The sequence below is a fragment of the Serpula lacrymans genome (genome assembly GCF_000218685.1).
Source record: "Serpula lacrymans var. lacrymans S7.9 unplaced genomic scaffold SERLAscaffold_7, whole genome shotgun sequence".
Taxonomy (NCBI): Eukaryota; Fungi; Basidiomycota; class Agaricomycetes; order Boletales; family Serpulaceae; genus Serpula; species Serpula lacrymans.
The window spans coordinates 582,978-596,598 of NW_006763296.1; the positions used below are offsets into that span (position 1 = coordinate 582,978).

The following is a 13,621-nucleotide window of genomic DNA, read 5'->3' on the forward strand; positions in this document are numbered from 1 at the left end:
CATAAGCGGAGACGTGCACTACGATAACGGGTGGTGAGAGCCATCCATTTGAGGGGGAAAAATAGTTATAGAAGAAATACCTTGAAGAAAGTATTTTTGTTTTCAAGCTTTTTTTCCAGATTTTTCTCATGGATATATTTGGCTATGCACCCAGTGCTGGTGACAAGTCGGTGGTCTTTGCGCACACTGAGATGGAAGGTAAATAATCTCCCAAGGGCACAATAGCAAGCCCAGCGAAGGAGGCCACCAAGCGTCGTGAGGGAAGAACCGACAAGGAATGGTATAGCTATGGCACAATAATCTGAGCCACTTAGTGCATCTAGAAGAGTAAGAGCACCTGATGGAAGCTTCACAGGAGGAATTAACGGTATTAGGATGGTGGCAGCCTGTCCTAAAGTACCTAGCCAGAATGAAATCTAGAGAATACACAAGTTGAAAAGATCAGTCATATCAAAAATGATAATTGCAAAAACCTTGAGTGGGCCAAGAGTCCTGATAATGAATCTCATATAAATTTCACGAGCCGAGGGTTTCAAAACCTCCTGAGCAGTAGGTGGTGCATTTGGGGGAGTAATGACAATATGCATAGTTATGGCAGATGATAGAAGTGTCAGGCAACAAATACGAAGCTATATAACAAGACTCAATGTCTGGTCAAGTCCATGATAAATGGCGGTGAATCAGAGTTTGAGGCTTGAAGAGTATCAATATGGGCGCAAATCTAAACTAATATTGAACTAAGGAATGATACATCGAGTATGTATTTCCTTATATAGTGAATAATGATGGTCAGACCAAAAAAGGGAAGAGTTAAGAAAGTGGTCTGACTAACCAACTAACCAATAAGAAAAGAAAGAGAAAGAGGTCTGATCTATCATATTTACTAATTGTGTGAGAGAAAGTATTGGTAAGAGGTGTACAATTGGCTGTATCAGTAAGCCCATGAGAAGGCGCTGATTCATAGCCTACCTTGCTTATCAATATTCCTCCAAAGTATTCCCAGACATAGCATTGGATCATCACTATGTCATCTGGATATCTCCTCGAGGGTCTGCAATTATTCTCCTTTGTTGTAAGTATGATAGGACATGAATATGAAGGGAAAATAAGAAGAAAAAGGATAAGAATAATAGAATGCCAGCTGTAATCTCTAGTCCAAGAGTGAGAGGAGTGACAGGGAATGAATTGGATAACCACGACATGATAGGAATGTGATGAGAAAAATTGATTCGTCACAAGAAGAACGAGAGCTTGAGGAAGGACATGATTTATTGCTGTTGCATATTCTGAGTTGACCTCCATGATTCCTTTATGAGAAAAGCAAGGACAAAGCTGATGTAGAGTGGCCCCCCACAAAAGATCAAAATGTGTGAAGTAAAATAAGTTTAGCAAGGGAATCGAAATCTGATGACCAGCGAATATAAAAAATCTGATCGAAACAATGCAATCAGGCGATACCTTTGCCCTTGCTACTCCCAACCAATAAGTCTTGTGACAGAGGCATACCTACCTACATAAATGGCATGTATGTATACAGGAAAGAGAATGTGGACATCTCTATTACGATGCTAGTTTGTGTCAGAGTCTGATTGTGAATCTGAGGTGTAGCTCGTCCGCTTCGATACATCATAGACTTTTTTCAGTAAACACACTCTTGTTGGACGACCCTCTCAGTGAGAAATAAGCCTTCCAAGGTTTGAATCATTCCTGGACTTCACCCCAGTGGATACTAAGAGCTGGCGTGATAGACTAATAATGCCAGCAACAAGGAAACTACAACAGTAGTAGTAAGTCTTTCTCTGCAAGAGATGCAATCCATATAAAATGAAAAAGCCCAGAGGCAAAATAAAAACACATATTTGGTAGAGCATTCACATAGTTTTGTGTTTTTAGACATCTTGAGCTCACTTGTTTATCATGATACTGGTATGAGAAAAATGAACTTAAAAGTCTCCGACTGAGTATTCAGCGCGCCACGAAGATTCACGTGATATACACGTGCAAGCAAACCACGAACGTGTCACAGAACACGTTACATCACAGTAACAGCTGTGACATGGCTGTGTTTTATTCGAACTTGAACTTGGATTTGTTTTGACTTCACTTGCATTGTTATCGCACTTTTTCAGTTTTTCGTTCATCATCTTGGCTCCAATACTGGTACCAGCCCTGTATACTGCCATGAATCACCCGAGATACAGCGTTCTGAATCTGTTTGACCCACTAACCGGTCCCTCTACGCCACGGAGAGAACTCCCATCGCCAGACTCTGACAAGGAAAATGTCGTACCGGATGTTCAGAGTACAGACCAGCTTACGATGTCTGCCTTTTTCAACCGCACTTACGCAGTCCAGAAGTCTCAGCCACCTATCGCAGTACCTAAGGGGCGGCTTGTAGACATTGGTGACATGACCGTGACAGTGGAGGACGCCGAATTACTTTTGCGCGAGCTTAGTCTCAGCTCCAACAGCAAAGGTCCCACAGAGTCGCTGATGGCCGCCGTAAATGAGCTGGGAGAAGATGACTCTGACGACGAGAATTTTACACCGCAAGTTTCAAGAAAAAAAATCGATAATTCAGATGCAACGCCTCTTCCTCATCATGTTGCTCGAACGCCACCAAGTCATATTCAGCGTACACCTCTCGCTGATATATCCTTGGACGCCACTCCGGTACCTTCGAAGGCTCAAAAGGTCATGTTTTCGGAGTCGGTCTCTTCCCATCACCCCAGCACCCCATCGAAGGGAGGAGTACAGGCTGATTCACATAATTCGTCATGTGCATCGAGCGTGAATGCTTTCAATATTGCAAAGCAGGAGTTGCATACATGCAAGCCAGCTGGTGTCATTTTAAGTGGGCCATCGTGCTCACAAAGCCCACTTCGGTTGCTAGAGCCGCCATCCGCTGAACAAGGATCAGGGTCTAGTTTAGCTATGTCTTTTGCTCAAGAAAGCCCCCTATCACCACAAGTTAACGATCCGGCTCTATCATCGTCTACTGCACTTCTCATCCCCTCTCCTACCAGGGCACTCCTCACCAATACTGTCCTCACCATTTCACCACCTTCGCCTCCTCCACAGCTGCCATTATCTCCAGCCACGCGTATAACCCCCTCCGCCGGACACGCAGTCTTCCCTTTGAACGATGTCTCTTCTCCTTCCCCCCGTGCCCGTCTTCGTCCGCGCTCCAATACTACTACATCTTCCCTTGACCCACGCCGCACTTCGGTCGATCTACATACCTCCTTCAATTGGCAACTCCAATGTCCTGAAGCATCATTTGATTTGTTGAACGATAGGATATCGTTTTTAGGCGGACAGGAGTCATTTTTGAAGGGTTTAGATGATATGGATGAATTCAACATGGAGGCAGAGGAGGAAATGATGGAAGCGTTGGCGAAGAAAGAGAACGAGGAGAACCAAAACCAAAACGCGCAGAAGTGTTTAATAAAGAATAACAAGAGCACAGAAGCGAGTGGGGCCATCAGTAGTACAAGTGTCATGGCGTCAAGGATCATTGGATCGACTCCGATAGCCACTCCCACCCAGGTCGCGGCTAATGCTTCTCTTAAGAGCAGTATGTCAATAAATTTTCGTTTCTCCTTTACTATCACTAATAGGCCTTTTTCTAGCTCCACGAGCATCACAAAGCGTCAAAAAACGCTTCAGTCTTCCTTCTAGTTCCCCTATATCTCATTCTCTGACTTTTGCACTGGATCGTGCAGTCCCCAAGTCCTTAGGTATATCTCTTTTTTCTCGATATCTTTCAACTGCTAATTTATCGTGCAAATAGACCCATCACAGATAGCCCTCCCAGGTACAAATGTGGATAACGAGACGTTTTGCCCCTTGCCATCCACCGCCGACTCCCACGAAAGTGATTTTTCTCAAATCAGCACAGAAAAGCAGACAGAGACGCAACCCCAATTCAAGACACCACCAAAGCAGATATACCCGGCTGCCAAGCCCATACACGCATTGCGTATCGTAAAACGGAATATAAAGCACGCCCGGGACGGTTCTACTTCGAGCACAGGGACCAATGGCAGCGCAGGATCCAATGAAGGCGTGGATGGAAATGGCACAGATAATACGAGTGTGAATGATCAGCTATTGTTAACGGCACCGCCTTTGGCTGTCGCTTCACAGCCGCAAAAAGAAGTGCAGTTCCAACCGCAAGCACAAGTGCAGCCCACAATCAGGAACAAACCAGTATTAAATGGAGTACAGAGACCACCACCTGGTGTGGCAATGCCAAGTAAATCTATTCCAGCTGCCTATCGGCTCGGGTTCAGTGCCGAGAGAAGCGGACTTCCTTTTTCTGGGAGTGAAGAAGCGAAGATGAGCGTCAAGAGCAGACTCACGGGTCCTGCGCCGATGGGCCTGAGGGAGAAGGAGGATGGCAAAGGGAAGGAAAAGAGTGCTCCTGCGATCCTCAGCAGCATCAAATCGAGGCTACAGAAACCCGCATCTAGTCACATCAATATTGGCTCTAACCCAAGTGCTGCTTCAGCCACGAGCTCAGAGATAAGTAGGCCAGTCCAGAGCAGACTACCGAGCTCGATTTCTAGCACAAGCACATCCTCGGTAGCTAGTGGAATACGCCCACCGTCTAAATATGCTTCGGGCACGGTTGGCAGTAAATTTGGATCATCGCTTCCTCGTCCTGTGTCCGGATCAATGTCTAGGCTTCCTGCGCCTGCGCCTGGGGGCGTAAGGTCGAAGTTGACCAAGGCTGGTACGTTTGGATTTGGATCTGGGGCGAGTACTTTAGGAAGGGCAGCGGGGAGGAACGTGTAAGGGAAACTTTCCGATGGTCGGATTTGTGGATGAGTCTCATTATAGACTTTCGATGTGGATATTGGGTGGTGAACCTATCACTATGTCATTGCATTTGTCTTATGCCCATTTTCGCTGTTTTCTTTCTGTCCTGCGAAATTTTTGATCTACCCCGCTTTCCTATGTATCCTATGCCTTCTCTAACTATTTGTTTTGTCTTGTTTTATCTCACCTTTCATTAATTAGGTTCTCAAGCACATGGAATAGGCATTATAGATTTTGATCCTTGTAGTATTGAAGCATTCGCATTTTTAGCTGGAATGTACATAACATGAACGAAAACACGCATTACATGCTGCTTAGGCGATGATCCGAGTCTCATGGAGTGTGGTCAATTCTTGTGAGAGGTGAGAGCCCTTCCATTTGATACCTAAAATCTGTTTCGACAACGTCCTTACCGTGAAATGCCCGTGCCTTGCGACCTGCTGATAACTCCTGACCGATTCCATCAAAATACGAAAGACCATCTGTCTATTACAATGGAAGGTGAAATGATATTTGGACAAGCGTGACTGAATGTGGTTATCTGAAAGGGCTGTTGCGTCCTCCATCCTTCCCGCTTTGAGTTTCTTTTTTGGACACGAAGTTATATGGTATGGGGCTTTCAACGTTTAACAGAGTCTTTTCAGCTAAGGGATTGCTAAAAATGTTCCTTCTACGAGTATTGGGCCCTGATAAATAGAATAACATCTCATGAACTTCACAGACTTCAGCAGCTACTGTTAGGTGCTTACCTGTTTACGATGTCCCTCGTCAAGATACCACTTCTGCTGTCCTCAGCTGTCGGTGTGCACGTCGCATTTACCCCACCAAATGACCCTACTCCCAATGAAAAAATTAAGGCCAACTCGCGTGAGATATTCCTCAACACCGTTATTGCACTTTGCGGAACAGTGAAAGTGAGTATAATATCCACTGGCCAAGTAAGCATTGGCCTCATGAATCCCAAATTTGTTTTACTAGGTAGCCTTCTGGCTAGGTGTGCTAGGGCAGAGCGCCGCGACACTCATACCCCTTATTCCTCCCTCGAAGCTACCAACAGCCGCTCTCGCACTTTTGAAAGCGTTGGGTGGCCCCGAAAGTCGACCAATCACTCCTGCATTTCTTGCAGGGACTACGCTTTCTTCAGCCGCTGGTCTCCTCCGATGGGCGTGTTACCGTGCCTTGGGTCGACTCTTCACTTTTCACCTCAGCGTACGCAAAGACCACCGGCTCGTCACCGATGGGCCTTATTCTATTGTACGCCACCCGAGCTATACGGCCACCGCACTGTGTGTACTTGGCGCTTTTACGATGCACGGTGCTCCGGGATCATGGCTGAGAAGCTCAGGCGTTGCTGATAACATGTTTGTGAGAGGTGCGGCACTGTCTTGGACAGCTGTGACGGGCATGTGTGCCATTATGCTGTTTATGAGATGTCCGAAGGAAGACGAGATGATGAAGAGGGAGTTTGGGAAGGAGTGGGAGGAGTGGGCAGGGAGAGTAAGGTATCGGCTGATACCTGGGATTTACTGAGTTGTGGAAGCGTTCCTTGTTAAGAAGTTAATATTCTTGGGCTAACAGTTGTTTTGTCAACATTCTTACCTTGAAAATGACTATCTGATAGCAATTCAATAACGCTGATAGCTCATGGGCCGCCAAGTAGCACCATAAAGTACCGTATTCTACTAATAGATGGGAAGACCTGTCAGTGTACGGAAGCACATGACAGAAATGACAAGACATCCGCTTACTGTTTATCCGATGCATCGTGGAACCGGTCAACCTACCTGAACTGCAGGCGTTGCTTCATTTTTGCTTTAGTTTTTTTGACACGCTATTCTAGATCTTAACATGGCGACATCGGATGTGGTAAATAGCATTTACTCTTTACAGCTCAGGGCTATGGCGAAATGCTTCCTTCTACCCGAGCCCTGGACTGATAAATAGAAGAAGAACAGAACATAAAATTATCAGGCCTCAGCAACTACTACTAAGTTAGGCACTTACCTATTGACGATGTCCCTCGTCAAAATACCCCTTCTCCTGTCCTCAGCCGTCGGTGTGCACATCGCATTGACTCCACCTAATGCCCCGGCTTCGGATGAAAAGGTAAAGCCTGGTTCGCGAGAGTTGTTCCTCAACACCGCTACTGCGCTTTGCGGGGCACTGAAGGTGAGCCTGGCATCATCCACCAATCTCCTACTAACTACCCTACTGAAAACCAATTTTCTTCTATCAGGTAGCCTTCTGGCTAGGCACGATAGGAGAGAGCGCTGCTATTCTCATACCCCTTATCCCTCCTTCGAAGCTACCAACAGGTGCTCTGACGCTTTTGAAAGCATTAGGTGGCCCTGACAATCGACTAATTACTCCTGCATTCCTCGCGGGGACCACCATTTCCACGGCTGCTGGCCTCCTCCGATGGGCGTGTTACCGTGCTTTGGGTCGATTCTTCACCTTTGTCCTCAGCGTACGCAAAGACCATCGACTCGTCACCCACGGGCCCTACTCTGTTGTACGCCACCCAAGCTATACGGCCACCGCACTGTGCGTGCTCGGCGCATTCACATTGCACGGTTCCCCGACATCTTGGCTGAGAAGCTCGGGCGTTGCTAACAACTTGCTGGTGAGAGGTACGGCGATATCTTGGGCGACTATGATGAGCATCACTGCGATCACGCTGTTCATGAGATGTCCGAAGGAAGACGAGATGATGAAAAAGGAGTTTGGGAAGGAGTGGGAGGAGTGGGCAGGGAGAGTAAGGTATTGGCTGATACCTGGGATTTATTGAGCCATGAAAGTGTTCCTTATTCAGGTTAATCTGATACACTTGTTTTCTTCTTTTGTTTTATGTGCTGGTCGTCCATTCACATACACAGACTCTGGGTTGCAAGAGTGGTATTTCTTCGACATTGTATTTTTATTTTTGAACATAAGTATGCTTTATATCCGATTGCATGAGCTCGAACATGCGTTGTTTTGTAGATGTCAGCGATCGATGATCGAAAGCCTCATAACGCAGTAGCGAGTACGTTACCTGGCTAAGCTTTATTGTGGATAACACCTTCCACGCTTGATTTTGGCAACAGAAACATAGCATTACGGGGAGTAATCAGTGGATATACCAGTACAATTCAAGTGGGCTATCATTCAAGACAGTGATGGCGTTAAGGCAACATGCCCTTTGAGAGTGCGGTAGCAACTAAGAGGCCTTGAGCTTGACTGTATTGACAGCAGCCCAACGCATCGGATCTTCCCAAGTCATCACGGCGAAGCCACGCAGTGCACATACCTGCTAATGTAGCAGGTTCCAGATCACCACACAATGCGTCACTCACCACAGCAATCTGCGAGGAGCGATATGCAAGCTTTGAGGCAGGTGTTGTAAAAATAATTCAGGCGTACATCTTGATAGCATATTCCTCGTGGGAGTGGGAGATAGATGATAAGAGCCAAAGTACGCGTTGCTCCCCGAGAACTTTGCGCAAGTTTGCAGCGTGTGATCATCACCTGGCGGTATGATCATGATCATGGTATTAACTCCACGTTTATGTAGGACAGAGAGTGCCTCTCTAATATCCGACCACACAAGCCAAGACCGTATGTCCGACAGCTTGTCGATGTCAAAATCATTGAGATCCACTCCAGTACGTGAAAAATAGCCAAATAAGTGAGGAAGGTAATAGAACTGAGATTGGTGAGTCTAAAATCCTTGAAGAGTTCTCTGCAAGGCATGTAAGACAAACTTGGGGCAGTTCTTCAGCGTCATACAGTGGATAGTTGTGTGTTAGTGCTTGAAGATCTTTCAAAAGACCAGGATTACGATCCTGGTAATAACGTGTTGATATGCAATGAGACTAACCAAAAAGTGCTCACGATGAGAGTACCAAATATATCGAAGACGACAGTATGCAAAGTTCGTATATGCGGTGCATATGTTTTACTCTGGAGCAAGCTCCAGGCTAGGCTCCCAGTCCTCTTCATTATATCCCCCACCTGTTCAGCAGGCAGCTGCACCGTTTCTCCGTTAAATGATATCCTTAAAAAAGCGAGAGATAATGCGTCTGATTATCCAATACGGCATTCAGTGAATCTAGGAGTTTTGTAGCGAGCGGGATAGCGTAATAAATCTGAGACCTGATTCAAGTAGAGTGAAAGATTACCATACACTGATCCATGACCCAAGGAAAAGCAGTAAAGTTGATACCTGCGCAAGGGTAATCACGCCCAATCCTAAGCAGTTTAGATATCAACCTGCGACGAAATCAAGTACGCACTCACTTTAAAAAGGTATTAAGTTCGTAATGGATAGTAGGTTTCTCTGTGAGTATTTGCGTCAAGTTCGAGATATTGAGATGAATTATGCGCGATACATTCCTCGATGCCTAAATAAGCGTTACGCAATCGTTCAGCCTCATCGTAGCGCCGGCCCTCATCTACATCTTCTCCTCTGGTTGACACGTCTGGTCAAGCATGACTGTGTGAACGTAAGGAAACCCTCCAGCATTAGATGGGTAGGGTAACAGACGAACTGGTGAACATGAAGAGGATTTGTTGGCGACATGTAACGAGATGGAAATATAACGTTCGTGTACGGGCGGCTTTTCAGTAGACTATAAAGAGGGAGGAGCAAAGGGAGTGCAGACTGCCGAACCCCATACGAGAGTAATTCCTAAGGGCAGCGAGCTGTTTTGTTGGTATCTTCTGTGCTACAGCCGAAGCCTTTGCTGTCGCAGCCCAATGCAATGATCGCTGTGTACGAAACGCGCAGACACAAGATTGACTTTATTGCTTGCCATTAAGATAGCATCAGCAGCCTGTATGGCCAGAAGAGAACCTTAATGCGCAAGCGTGGTAGAAGCTCTCCGAGTCAAACTGACAGTGAACATGGGGGCATGATTTACTTATGCACCGACGTCTGGAATATAACGAGGTGGTGGTAACTGAAAACCAGCGTCGGCATCTACCGAGTCACCCTCAGTAAAAAGTGTAGTCACGTGTAGTCAATAATAGTCCAGCAACAGTCCGATATGCGAATCCGTACAAATAGTCCTGTAACGAGTCCAATGAAGTCTTATTTCTCGGGGAACATAGTCCAGTGAGAGTCCAGCAAGGTCCAGTTCATCTGCAATCCAATGTAGTCCGATTGACACAATAACAGTCATTCAAAGTCCAGTAACAGTCAATTGAAGTCCAATATTAAGTCCAACGTAGTTACATTGCTGAGTCCCAGTAGCACAGAGCATACAAGAACATACAAAAGCATACAAAAATCACAACATAATGACAACAAGAGCTCCTGATCAGTCCAAAAGAAAAGCATATACACAATGATGACAACAAAAAAATTTCCTAAAGAACATGATGACAATGACAAGAGAACAACTGATTACTTCTTGGATTTGGATGTTACATTCTTTGCCTTCCACTGTAATAGTAATGTAAATTAGTAGTTTAGTAAGAGATATAGCGGGCAACTTGCCTTGGACATAATAGACTCGACTTCCACCTTAGAGGGCTGTTTCTTGATGGGTAAGGCCAGGATAACAGTGACCAGATCTGTGAAACCATGTTAGATGATATCAAAGTGGTAAAATCAACAATCACCTTTTTTTGTTCGCTGTTTCAGGTTAGTGATGACATTCCCACTAGCCTTGATCTATTCCATCAGCTCCTCTTTCTGCAAGACCTGTAAACTGAACGTGAGTTAATAGATATATCAATGGACCTTGGTGATGACTTGTAACCCTGCACAACAATCATCTTACCTGGCCAAATCTGACACACCCACTGTGGATTGTTCCATTGACGAGACAGAGGTGGCCACTGAGGCAAGGAAAGTGAGAGCCGATGCTGACGAGACAAAAGAGGGGGGTTCTGTAGCTGCCAAAATGAAAGACACAGAGGCTGATGTCATAGAGACCGTTGAAGAAACCTTTCCCTTAGATACCGGCTGTAAAGATAGCATCAGTTTAAATATTATGAAATGAGGGAAAGAACTTACTCCTCCAGCTGCCTTCCAGGCAGCCCAGATTTGTTCGAGTATATTGTTGAGATAGTTGTCGGCAAGGAAGGTCAAGGAAAGGTCAAGGGCAAAATCTTTTCCTGGAAACATATATGCCTCGCAACTTTACAGGCCTTGATTGTTGCAGCAATTAGACGTCTTGCCATCTTGCAATTACCTATTGCAGTCCAAGATGTTAGTACAGAGGAAGACGTCATCGAACCCGACGTAAACTGATGATGGCCCCATGAAACACCATGGTCGTCCTCATCAAATTCGGGGGAATTGGGGTCAGCACGCTCAATGCGCTCAATAAATTTGAGCATAAGAGAGGAAGGGGGGCCGGGGGAGAAGTCTGTAGAGAGTTCCATAGCGTTGAGAAGGTTGATACCAAAGGAGTTGGAGTCGAAGTTGCGAGTTATGATAGCTAGATTTTGTTAGTGTATGAATAAGTGAAAAATAATGAAAAGAACATACTTTTCAAGTCAAGGATAGAGGAGCTGACCTCTATAAAGTCGACGTTGTATTTTTTGGACCCTTTATCTGAGGAGACAGACAGAAATGATGGGGGAGGAAGTGATTTTTGAATAGGTACTGAAAATCTGATGTCAGTACAGTAGTAGTAAGAGAAGAAGAAAAAAAGGACTGGCCGGTAGTGGGTGGAGGCATCAATGTGTCTGAGGATGAGTTGTCCATCCTCATCTGTACCTCTGACATGGCCTCTGGAGCTGCGCTGCTCACTGGCCGTTGTTTCTTCGCCGTTTCCGAGACACTTGACCTTGCTCGACGTTGTTTTTGAGCTTCTGTTCCCGTTCCCGTTCCTGTTCCCATTCCCATTCCTGTTCCTGTTCCTGACGAGATAGTAGTGAGAGTTGTGTCTTCATCGTTGTTGCTAATAGCCACCTCATCAACCAGCTTACTAGACCTCAACATTTGGCCAAGGACATGTTCAGCCTTCCAATGGTTTGAACATAGAGCTAGCAGCGGCTGCTGCTGCTCCACCTCTTGGATGATAGCTGCCCACTGAGCCAGGTACGCAGATCAATAGTAATTCCGCGACCGTTTCTGGGATCGACACTTTGGCAGGGGCAACTGCTCGAGCTTGTTTTGAGTGACGCGGGCGGTAGCTTTGATGGCGGTCCATTCCTTGCTGGAGATCATGGTGCCATCAGCATGCCAGACAGCACATTTCATTGCAGGTCAAGCGGGGTTCTGAGCTGTTAGTCCAGCGTCCTCGTCCTTTTTGCAGTCATCAAATTCCCATAGAATCTCAAATGGGTATTGATCAGAGCGGGGCTGGGGGGGCTGGGCTTCAGTTGTAGATACTACTGAACGTGCTGGGGGTGGGTTGGCAGCATGCGACACAGAGTCACTGGGATAGATGGTAGATATTCCTGCACTAGAATATATAAAAAAGACTGTCAGTAGAGAATTCAGGTTGTATAGGTCACTTACACAGAATTTGTTTGATGATCCAGGGCGGTGTCATGCACCAAAGTTGATTGGTAGCATGGACAGGTGTCAATAACGAAGCAAATATTCAAAAAGACTCGCCTTTGCGCCACACAGGCACAGTGCCACATGGAATAGTAATTAATATTGCCCTTTTTGAACTTGTGGCTGATCAGCATCACCTCTATTAGGCAATCCAGTCACGCTCACCTTTGCTTTTCCATCCGGTACTTTCCGCATTTCGGCATTTCGGCAAATTTTTGCGTCGCCACTGGCTACACATTGCATTGCGCCCTCGCTTTTGTCGTTTCCCTTACTCCCCTTCCTTTGCCTAGGCCCACCATGGGCCCCTTCCTCTCCTTTTTATTCTCACCTGACGGTCGTTTCTGGGTCCCCATTTTAGTTCACCTCCTCGTCACCTCCACCCTCCTCCTCCTCATCTTCTTTGCTCCCCCACCATTTCTGATGTCACCACTTCCTATCCGCTTCCGTCGCCGATCCGTTGACTACCACGTGCCACTGCTGATATCAGCAAAGCCCCGGCGGCCGGTCCAAATAGGGCAACAGGTCCATCTTCATGACGTCGATCTGCCATCATATACTATCAAAACATCGGTCGCTCGTCTTGCCTGGTTGGAGCGTGGGTGGGTAATTTTTGAGCTGGAGAAGGTTCATCCCCTTGCGTCGCCCATGTTCATCGCTGTCCCATTCACTTGGGTACACTTATCATTTGTCCATCGTCTTCGCTACAGCTACACCTACCACACGCTGCCTGGGACTCACTTGTTCCAAATTGGAACTACTCCTCTCCCTCCCTCGTTTGATCAGGTGGTCCAACACAACCAGTCCATTGGTAAGGCCATGGAACTGTCAGATTTGGACTAGGTGGTGGACCGGTGGCTCCAGTTTCTTTTTTTTCAGCAGAACATTCATTTACAGTGCAATTATTTTTGATTTTTGAATCATTTTTATGGACACATATTTTTTTAGAATGCCTGACTGACAATAAAGGAACTGTGTTGATACTGATAGTGTTTTGCCTTGCCCTTTTTTACTGCATCTTCCCATGACATCATGATCTTCCTGCTCTCTTTTTGCTATTGGACTTTACTTTATGGCTGTACAAACCTGTGACATCACTCACAGCATTTATTGTTCTATCCCTTTCTTTTCTTTTTTTGACAATCTTATCCTGTACTACCTACGCAGGCTTCGTCAGCGTACATTCATTCCTTCATATTCTTTCTCATTCTTTTTGCACAGCTATACTGTGCATAGCCTACTTCTCTTTTACTATATAAACCCCTGTATTTTACCTTGTAAAAAAAAGAACAAAAAAAATCC

General features: G+C 45.9%; 10 protein-coding genes across 10 annotated transcripts in view; 5 read left to right on the top strand and 5 right to left on the bottom strand.

Annotated features, from left to right (window-relative positions):
• The window catches only part of SERLADRAFT_369602 (uncharacterized protein), a gene marked incomplete at both ends in the record, with an annotated part of 3,937 nt that extends 3,350 nt beyond the window's left edge, over positions 1-587 (bottom strand). The window contains one exon of the mRNA XM_007318319.1: positions 474-587. Coding sequence (XP_007318381.1) covers positions 474-587 — 114 coding nt within the window. The remainder of the gene's footprint in view (positions 1-473) is intronic.
• A 1,901-nt stretch (positions 588-2,488) lies between these two features.
• On the top strand, positions 2,489-3,861 carry SERLADRAFT_467536 (uncharacterized protein; the record flags this gene model as incomplete). The annotated part of the gene is made up of 3 exons (XM_007318320.1): positions 2,489-3,577; positions 3,633-3,740; positions 3,794-3,861. Coding segments are annotated over 3 exons (1,260 nt in total), but the record flags the coding sequence as incomplete, so codon positions are not given.
• An 87-nt stretch (positions 3,862-3,948) lies between these two features.
• On the top strand, positions 3,949-5,513 carry SERLADRAFT_467538 (uncharacterized protein; the record flags this gene model as incomplete). The annotated part of the gene is made up of 1 exon (XM_007318321.1): positions 3,949-5,513. The coding sequence occupies one exon, from the start codon at positions 4,252-4,254 to the stop codon at positions 4,798-4,800; it is 549 nt and encodes a 182-aa protein (XP_007318383.1).
• Positions 5,514-5,582: 69 nt separating this feature from the next.
• SERLADRAFT_415491 (uncharacterized protein) lies at positions 5,583-6,484 on the top strand (the record flags this gene model as incomplete). The annotated part of the gene is made up of 3 exons (XM_007318322.1): positions 5,583-5,738; positions 5,803-6,321; positions 6,446-6,484. 3 exons carry the CDS (start codon positions 5,583-5,585, stop codon positions 6,482-6,484), a joined length of 714 nt encoding a protein of 237 aa, XP_007318384.1.
• A 95-nt stretch (positions 6,485-6,579) lies between these two features.
• Positions 6,580-7,795, top strand: SERLADRAFT_467544 (uncharacterized protein; the record flags this gene model as incomplete). The annotated part of the gene is made up of 2 exons (XM_007318323.1): positions 6,580-6,993; positions 7,061-7,795. 2 exons carry the CDS (start codon positions 6,838-6,840, stop codon positions 7,610-7,612), a joined length of 708 nt encoding a protein of 235 aa, XP_007318385.1.
• A 951-nt stretch (positions 7,796-8,746) lies between these two features.
• Positions 8,747-9,182, bottom strand: SERLADRAFT_467547 (uncharacterized protein; the record flags this gene model as incomplete). The annotated part of the gene is made up of 3 exons (XM_007318324.1): positions 8,747-8,958; positions 9,029-9,054; positions 9,103-9,182. Coding segments are annotated over 3 exons (150 nt in total), but the record flags the coding sequence as incomplete, so codon positions are not given.
• Positions 9,177-9,405, top strand: SERLADRAFT_369607 (uncharacterized protein; the record flags this gene model as incomplete). Its single annotated transcript, XM_007318325.1, has 2 exons — positions 9,177-9,302; positions 9,340-9,405. The coding sequence occupies 2 exons, from the start codon at positions 9,177-9,179 to the stop codon at positions 9,403-9,405; spliced, it is 192 nt and encodes a 63-aa protein (XP_007318387.1).
• A 21-nt stretch (positions 9,406-9,426) lies between these two features.
• SERLADRAFT_369608 (uncharacterized protein) lies at positions 9,427-9,620 on the bottom strand (the record flags this gene model as incomplete). Its single annotated transcript, XM_007318326.1, has 2 exons — positions 9,427-9,573; positions 9,597-9,620. 2 exons carry the CDS (start codon positions 9,618-9,620, stop codon positions 9,427-9,429), a joined length of 171 nt encoding a protein of 56 aa, XP_007318388.1.
• A 105-nt stretch (positions 9,621-9,725) lies between these two features.
• Positions 9,726-11,986, bottom strand: SERLADRAFT_408347 (uncharacterized protein; the record flags this gene model as incomplete). The annotated part of the gene is made up of 11 exons (XM_007318327.1): positions 9,726-9,797; positions 10,215-10,249; positions 10,300-10,380; positions 10,590-10,647; positions 10,757-10,774; positions 10,826-10,926; positions 11,004-11,252; positions 11,303-11,427; positions 11,567-11,717; positions 11,746-11,841; positions 11,902-11,986. 11 exons carry the CDS (start codon positions 11,984-11,986, stop codon positions 9,726-9,728), a joined length of 1,071 nt encoding a protein of 356 aa, XP_007318389.1.
• A 39-nt stretch (positions 11,987-12,025) lies between these two features.
• Positions 12,026-12,525, bottom strand: SERLADRAFT_437978 (uncharacterized protein; the record flags this gene model as incomplete). The annotated part of the gene is made up of 2 exons (XM_007318328.1): positions 12,026-12,224; positions 12,488-12,525. The coding sequence occupies 2 exons, from the start codon at positions 12,523-12,525 to the stop codon at positions 12,026-12,028; spliced, it is 237 nt and encodes a 78-aa protein (XP_007318390.1).
• Positions 12,526-13,621: the final 1,096 nt, after the last annotated feature.